This window comes from Triticum dicoccoides, chromosome 1A, assembly GCF_002162155.2.
Source record: "Triticum dicoccoides isolate Atlit2015 ecotype Zavitan chromosome 1A, WEW_v2.0, whole genome shotgun sequence".
NCBI classification, from domain to species: domain Eukaryota; kingdom Viridiplantae; phylum Streptophyta; class Magnoliopsida; order Poales; family Poaceae; genus Triticum; species Triticum dicoccoides.
Genome location: NC_041380.1, coordinates 548,286,544 through 548,294,428, shown reverse-complemented (window position 1 = coordinate 548,294,428; position 7,885 = coordinate 548,286,544). Strand labels below are relative to the sequence as shown.

The 7,885-nt window shown below is 45.0% G+C and overlaps 1 protein-coding gene across 1 annotated transcript; it reads right to left on the bottom strand.

The window, feature by feature from the left end:
* Positions 1-4,480: 4,480 nt before the first annotated feature.
* LOC119288105 lies at positions 4,481-6,926 on the bottom strand. Its single transcript, XM_037567729.1, has 3 exons — positions 6,474-6,926; positions 6,279-6,354; positions 4,481-4,994 (listed from the first exon to the last, which is right to left on the bottom strand). The coding sequence occupies exons 1-3, from the start codon at positions 6,708-6,710 to the stop codon at positions 4,861-4,863; spliced, it is 447 nt and encodes a 148-aa protein (XP_037423626.1). The 5' UTR covers positions 6,711-6,926; the 3' UTR covers positions 4,481-4,860.
* Between the last annotated feature and the right edge of the window lie 959 nt (positions 6,927-7,885).

Sequence of the window (7,885 nt, the reverse complement as noted above, 5' to 3'; positions counted from 1 at the left end):
GTGTGCTACCAAACATCACAACGTAACTGGGTGATTATAAAGGATCTCTACAGGTGTCTCCAAAGGTGAATGTTGGGTTGGCGTATTTCGAGATTAGGATTTGTCACTCCGATTGTCGGAGAGGTATCTCTGGGCCCTCTCGGTAATGCACATCACATAAGCCTTGCAAGCATTACAACTAATGAGTTAGTTGCAAGATGATGTATTACGAAACGAGTAAAGAGACTTGCCAGTAACGAGATTGAACTAGGTATTGAGATACCGACGATCGAATCTCGGGCAAGTAACATACCGATGACAAAGGGAACAACTATGTTGTTATGCGGTCTGACCGATAAAGATCTTCGTAGAATATGTAGGAGCCAATATGAGCATCCAGGTTCCGCTATTGGTTATTAACCGGAGACGTGTCTCGGTCATGTCTACATTGTTCTCGAACCCGTAGGGTCCGCACGCTTAAGGTTTCGATGATAGTTATATTATGAGTTTATGAGTTTTGATGTACCGAAGTTAGTTCGGAGTCCCGGATGTGATCACAGACATGACGAGGAGTCTCGAAATGGTCGAGACATAAAGATTGATATATTGGACGGCTATATTCGGACACCGGAAGTGTTCCGGGTGATTTCGGAGAAAACCGGAGAGCCGGAGGGTTACCGGAACCCCCCGGGAGAAGTAATGGGCCATATGGGCCTTAGTGGAGAGAGAGAGGGGCAGCCAAAGGTGGGCCGCACGCCTCCTCCCCCCTGGTCCGAATTGGACTAGGAGAGGGAGGGCGGCGCCCCCCTTTCCTTCTCCCTCCCCACTTCTTTCCCCCTCCTAGTAGGAGTCCTACTCCTACTAGGAGGAGGACTCCTCCTTGGCGCACCATAGGGGCCGGCCGGCCTCCTCCCCTTGATCCTTTATATACGGGGGCAGGGGGCACCCCTAGACACACAAGTTGATCCTCGTGATCGTTTTCTTAGCCGTGTGCGGTGCCCCCTTCCACCATACTCCTCGATAATATTGTAGCGGTGCTTAGGCGAAGCCCTACGACGGTAGAACATCAAGACCGTCACCATGCCGTCGTGCTGACGGAACTCTACCCCGACACTTTGCTGGATCGGAGTCTGGGGATCGTCATCGAGCTGAACGTGTGCTAAAACTCGGAGGTGCCGTAGTTTCGGTGCTTGATCGGTCGGGCCGTGAAGACGTACGACTACATCAACCGCGTTGTGCTAACGCTTCCGCTGTCGGTCTACAAGGGTACGTAGATCACACTCTCCCCTCTCGTTGCTATGCATCACCATGATCTTGCGTGTGCGTAGGAAATTTTTTGAAATTACTACGTTCCCCAACACTATACATATACAAGAGTAATAAGAAAGGTTAACTATGAACCAGAGCTAACAAAAGTGAAGATATTTTTCAAGCAGGGGGCAGCAATTTATAATCCCATAGGAGTAATTGGCTTTGAAAAATTAAGCGACCACATTCTTGATTTCCCAATGTAACATAAGCAGTGCATAAATTGAATTATTCGGTGGTGAACATTTTGCTATAGATGCTGACTAAATTTAGAAATGTCAAATTTCTCTATGTACAAAAACTGGGGTTAGCTGAATGTGTGTGTTAATGAGCAATGTCAAAATTTAGTGATCAATCTGGAGTACAGTAGTAGCATAAATCTGGAATTAACTGAATGTGTGTGTACCTGCAGTAGCATCAATCTGTAAAAAAACTGGAGTTAACTGAATGTGTGTGTTTCCATACCACTGTGTTGTTACCGAATATCCGAAATTCCTAAAAAAGCCATAGTCAAATTTTATTTAACTGTGAAGTGAAGTGTTCAGTGTTCAAAACTGTTGTTTCTAGTTAGTTTAGTAAACTTGCTATTTCTAGTTCGATTGGAAACAAAATGATGCAAAAGCAAAGACTACCTGAACTTAGGAATACTCCATTGATTTTCTGAATGATGATGCAACAACACGTGTGTGAATCTCCATTGAATTCAGGTGCTTGAAAAACAGTGGCTATAAGAAGCGGTGTTCAATTTACGTGGAATATATTGAACTCGTGAATATATTTTGAATGAATGATTTTGCATTTAGGAATGCAGAGTCCCATCTTATTGCAAAGGTAATATCAATAGCCACTGATAGAAAAAATACATGAATCACTTATGTAAACTATACAGTGCAGTACTCCATCTGACTAATCAAGTGAGTGTTCCATCTATTTCACCCTAAGATGAAAAGCAATCAGTTTTTAGAAATACTCTACCTGTTAAGGGCAAGGGCAGTAACCTCACAAGGCAATAACTAATTAATAATCTTGGTTGCAATTACCATGGGATACAATCAAGATCTGAGCCATGTGCCCTAATTAACTCTCTTTGCTTTGAAACTGAAACTGCAATCACATAAATGTCTGAACCTTGCAAACCAAACTACGACATGAGTAGATGATTAACTGCAACCCTGCAAGGCACTTGTGTTCATGTAGCAACACAAAATATATGCAGGCACATGTACAGTAGCAAAAAAGTTTCACCATTCCACATGTCCAGTAGTGAAAACCTCTCTTTGTCCGACGATGCGCAACCACTCAATCCTGTCAACTTGTTCCTCTTGTCACATAAATTCTCACCTTTGGTCTGTCTTCGTGGGAGCCGGCAGTGGTGCCTGCTGGGCGGCGAAGGCGGGGATGGATGTTGGCGAGGGAAAGTGGAGAGCTTCTGCATCGGACGAGGTTGGCGGCGAGGTGAAGGTTCTGGCGACGACCGGCTCCGTGGACAAGGTTGACAGCGAGGTGGACGAGGTTGATGGCGAGGCGAATGAGGTTGACGACGGGCAGGGCCAGTTCCGGCTCACCACCATCGGGGAAGGGTGCGTCCGGTGGACAACATATAGAAAAAATTGAGCCTTATCCTCGTCCGGGGAAGCAACACGGTGGAGGAGGGTGAGCTCCAGCGATGCCCGGGGAAGCTGCGCTGGAAGCCAAGCAGGAGAGCTTCGGTGCGGGGAGCCAAGTAGGGGAGCCCTGGCGCCGGAGACAAGCTGGGGAGAAGTGCGGGGGACGCGAGCAGGGGGGAGTGTCATTTGTCGGGAATTCACTGAGGGGGGTTTCATAAAATGACCACGGGGACATCTTTTTCGGATGGAGGGAGTATTTATTTATACTAAACTTTTGCATTTATTAAGAACTTATTTTTTTGATATACAATCTTAAACATTAATATTTTCTATCATATTAGTTAAATTAACCACATAACAATGTGGCCACATCATAAGATACAAGGTTTATTATGTGTACTGCCAATATTGAAAATTGCACTAATATTATTTTAAGGCATACATTACAAATAAGATGGTGCCTTTTATTTTGTTTAGAGACATTGTCTGTTTTTAAACCGGATTTTTCTAGATGAGGGGAAATAGAAAATAAAATAAAATCACATGTCTTTACAGATAAATGTGTTCAACTTAGATGAATTGTATCTATATGTATTTGTTTGTATCTATTTTAGCATCCTTAAATATTATAGCAGAAAGTACTAAAGTTGATAGAGGTTACTAGAGTGCATGGTTTAAATTGTAAGTAATTAGAAAGGATAATGTTAGAGTAAACAAAATATCTACAAGGGTCTATTCTCGAATTTGTCGGCGTTGCTTATTATTGGGTTTTTCCTGGGTTCAACGATCTGTCGTCATCACATGCATTTGTTCTTAGCACCATTCAACTTGTATTGAATGCCTCCAATTTTGTTTCTACGTTTGATATGTAGTGTTCATACTCGACACTTAGTAGAATAGAATAGTATTAATTGCAAGGAAATTTGTACATGCTGGTTTTTTCATGGTTCAATCTGCAATCTGCATACGAATGTGCAATCCATCCCCATAAGTAAGTGACGTGTATTCCTCACCTTAACTCACTCAAAATCAACACAACTCATCATAAACACATATGTAGTTACGCAAACCTGTTGATATGATTGCTCAGTAGCTTAATGATTGGATGATTTTGTAGAAAAAAACCTAAAACAAGAAACTATGAGGTGGGGAGTACAAATGTTCAAAATGATGGCAAGTGAAGTCTTCAAACTGGTGCATGACTGGAGGATGGGGGGCAACAGAATCATGGCGAGCTGAAGCTTCTATTTTCTTTTTCCCTACTCTGTCTATCCTAATGAGTTGCTGCTTTGTACTCCACTATGCTCTTTGGGTACTTGTTGATCATTGTAATATAGCCTATATGTCGTAGCTGCTTTGTTGTTTAGTCTTCGGTGAACTGCCTAGTTACCTTCTGTGAACAGTTATGTCTTAAGGTCTGAGATGTGAAAACCCAGGAGTTGCAGTTCATGCATCGTTCCTTTTTAGATTGTATGCTTTAGTTGTCGTTTGTAACACAACATGGTTTCAGTTAAATGAAATCATAGAGGGAGCTCTCCTTAAAAAAATGGAAACCCGGTAGAAGATAACAAATGATAAGACGGTGGTTGAAGTATGCAGAGGTCGCCGAAGTTGTTACTGGCGAGTGGCCATTTATTGTTCTGGTCAACTCGTAATGGCCTAACAAACCTTCTCTTTCGTTGAAGGTTATATCGGTGACCGCATTTCTCCTTTGTTGACTAGGAACATATATATACTTGACAAAATACCGATCCTCACAACAAATGTTGGTGTCAACTCCCGGCCTTTGCATCCTGAAAACGATGCACGCGGCCGAAGCTTACTCCTTTGTGATTGGAGAATACATAGGTTTTGAAGAAAAGAACAAGCTAATATGAGAAGGGATGGCAGGGAAATAGAGGGTTGGTCATTGGAGAAAATGGTCTCCTGTCGCTGCATATCACACAGCGATCGACCAGCCCGTACATTAGCATGGTTGGGGTGGCATCCAGAGCTGGGCGAGCTTGACCTTGGAGACACTCTGCAGCACTTCCAGCGGCGTCACATCGCCAGTCACCACCACCTTCTTGTGCTCCAGATCCACCTCGAACCACGTCACCCCTGCAGCACAAACAGCATGCTCTAAATTTTATAACAAGCCAAAGCGCACACCATAAACCTTGCCAAGAAAAAAATGGAGAATCAAAACCAACAACAGCAGAAAACTGCCAGTGTTACGTGATTTCCGCATTTGTATTCAAAAAGGAAACTTGATTCTGTTTTCCCCCTTCTCTACCCAACTTTTTTGAAAAGGAAAAAAAAAACTGTTCTGAAAGTGACCTTGGTGGTGAGAGGGCAGCAGAGCTGCAGCAAACTAGGTGGACGTGTGCAACAAATTTCCCATGATAGTAAAAAAGATGCCCTGATACATGTTGCTTCTGTTTTTATTAGGGAAAAAATCGTTTTCCTGTTGCCAATCATTCACTTTGAGAAAGCTTTGCACCTTTTTGTTCCGTGGACTACAAATTTCCGTCATGCGCGGAAAGGTTGTTGGTTGGTTCAGCTCGTTTACATGTGCACGCACGCTCTGCCAATTCGGATAGTAGAACAAACTGAAAATGAAAGACCTGGAGCTGATGAATATTTACAGAGTTTTTGCTGCTTGTGCGAGCAACTCTGCAACAATTGATAATCTTCATTTTTTTACTGGTAAAAAGCACATGAAAAGAACAAAGATTTTGTAACAAGGACGGGTAAAGAAAAGGTAAAAAGAAAACATGAGGCATCTTCCATGGCGCATGATTCGGGCCATCGCAGCAGCACACGCATGTGGCGAAAGGCAAGCCTGAGGCCACCCCTGTCGCCCAACGGAACGACACCTGCGGCTGATAATCAAGATCCAAAGTGGACTACATGGCAGTGGCAATAAGGCTGGTCATAGTGGGAGTAACTTAGTTAGTAACATAGCGCAGTCCAAGACAAGTTTGCTTATGTGGCATGTATTTAATGAGGAGAGATGTGTTTAGAGTAACATAATATGTTACTGTAACATAGCGCTTTCCAAAAGAGAATGAGTCTACAAACTAATAAATGAAGCCAACTATGACACTACTATTATGTTATTTTGCACTATGAAGGTGGTAACTTAGACTAGTGTCATGCATATGACACTAGTCTAAGTTAATCTTCACTATGACCAGCCTAACGTAGATGCACAAAACGCGGTGGAGTTAATGCAAACGCCACCCCTTGCAAAAAAAAATGTAACTATTTTTCAACAGAGCACTCTGTTTTTCAACCCCCAACTCTTGTCAACCTTTTGCCTTACATAAACAGAGTAACTTTGCCCTAAATGAGGGAAGGAAGGAAGGATCATCATGATGTAAGAGTTGGTGTTGGTGTTACCTTCCATCTTTGAGATATGCTTGTGAACTTTCTTGGCGCAGCCGTAGCAGTGCATGGACACCCTCAGCTCCACCGTCTACGCACACTCACCACACCAACAAACATGTCAAAAAAAACTCGAGACCAAGAGAAGAAGAAGGAGCATATCGGAGAAGGTAGAAGATGCATGGATGAATCATGCTGCATAGTGCATACCTTGGGCTGCAGATGGAAGCCCAGCGTCCTTGACGACGACGTGCGCTCGACGATGAGGTCGCTGAGCCTCACCACCTGGCTGCTCCCGCTCACCAGGGCCTTCCGCTCCTCCACCTCATCCCCCAGCACCCGCGCGCAAAGGCAGCCGCAGCCGGCGCCGGCCCCGGCGCCCACGCACGCGGCGAAGCAGTTGAGCACCCTGCCGCCCATGCGCCACAGCCGCCGCCTCATCGCCATTCAGCTCGCCCGTGCCACTCTCACGCTCACCTGGGAGAGAGTGGCCGGAGCCGCTGGTTAAAAAGGGCAGCCGGCTGCGGTGCAGGGCTCTGGCGTCAAGATCGGCTGGGATCGGCTAAGATCTATCGAGTAATGTCCATGATCAATGATGGATACGGTACAAGTGTACTGACTGTCATGGGATGGGAGGGAGGGGGTCGATCGGCGAGGCTGGTACGTTGGGGCCGGCCGGCCGGCTACTCCTAGATAGGAATAGTATTAGACCTACCGTGCATGTGTACGTGCTCGCTGGGTGCGCGGCGCTGCCAATTAATATATATCTCGGCACGTTACATGCGGACCATGGCCGCCGGCCGGCCGGCTGTTAATTACCCGCCAAAGTTTTAGTTTTTTAGCCCCCCGCCCGTTTTTATTCGCTCTGCATGTTAGCTTTGTCTGAAGTGAACTGTGTAAACTTCAACCAGGTTTATAGAAAAAAAAAACTTATTGATATCTACAATAGCAAAACCAATATCATTAGATTCTTCATTGAATATATTTTCACATATCGTATCATATACATATTCGTTGTTGTGAACGAATGTTCATACTGTTTTGTTAATAGCTTGGTCAAACATTTTAAAGTTTCGGTTGGTACAAATCGAATATATTTTTTGTTAATAGCTTTGTTGATGAGGTTCGCACTTGATCCACCCAAGGATGTGTTTTTTTTTTTGAAAAGAAGGATTATCTCCGGCCTCTGCATCTGGGCGATGCATGCAGTCATTTTATTAATTATTATCAGAGACCTTATAAGGCATTATATCAGTAAGCTTGAAGCCATCATCTAGGCGACACCTGTCGCTACTCCTATCCTCTTGATGCAGGGGTGCCGAATGTCTGAGCCTAATACCAAACCGACATCGCACCAAAGTCTAACATCTAATGCCGGACGCCCCATCCCAGCCACATGCTGGGAATGGGTCACACACCGGTTCGGCGCACTCACCGAGGCTACCGCCGCCGTCATTCACCTAACCATCTTCAGAGCGGGTACTGACGCAAAGACCTTGTCAGGTCAGCTGTCAACGCCACCATGGCGCCAGAAAGTGCCACCGCCCTGCGTGAGGCCACCACGCCACGTCCAGCGCCGAGACCCCGCTGCTCCATGCCGCCGAGACCCGCCGCCGTCGACG

What these genes read in the sequence shown, in the direction of transcription:
- LOC119288105 (XM_037567729.1), bottom strand. Translation starts at nt 6,710, where the DNA reads ATGGCGATGAGGCGGCGGCTGTGGCGCATGGGCGGCAGGGTGCTCAAC. An exon ending in GCTTCCATCTGCAGCCCAAG is followed by an intron (nt 6,355 to 6,473) that starts GTATGCACTATG and finishes GAGTGTGCGTAG; the next exon opens with ACGGTGGAGCTGAGGGTGTC. An exon ending in GCATATCTCAAAGATGGAAG is followed by an intron (nt 4,995 to 6,278) that starts GTAACACCAACA and finishes TTTGTGCTGCAG; the next exon opens with GGGTGACGTGGTTCGAGGTG.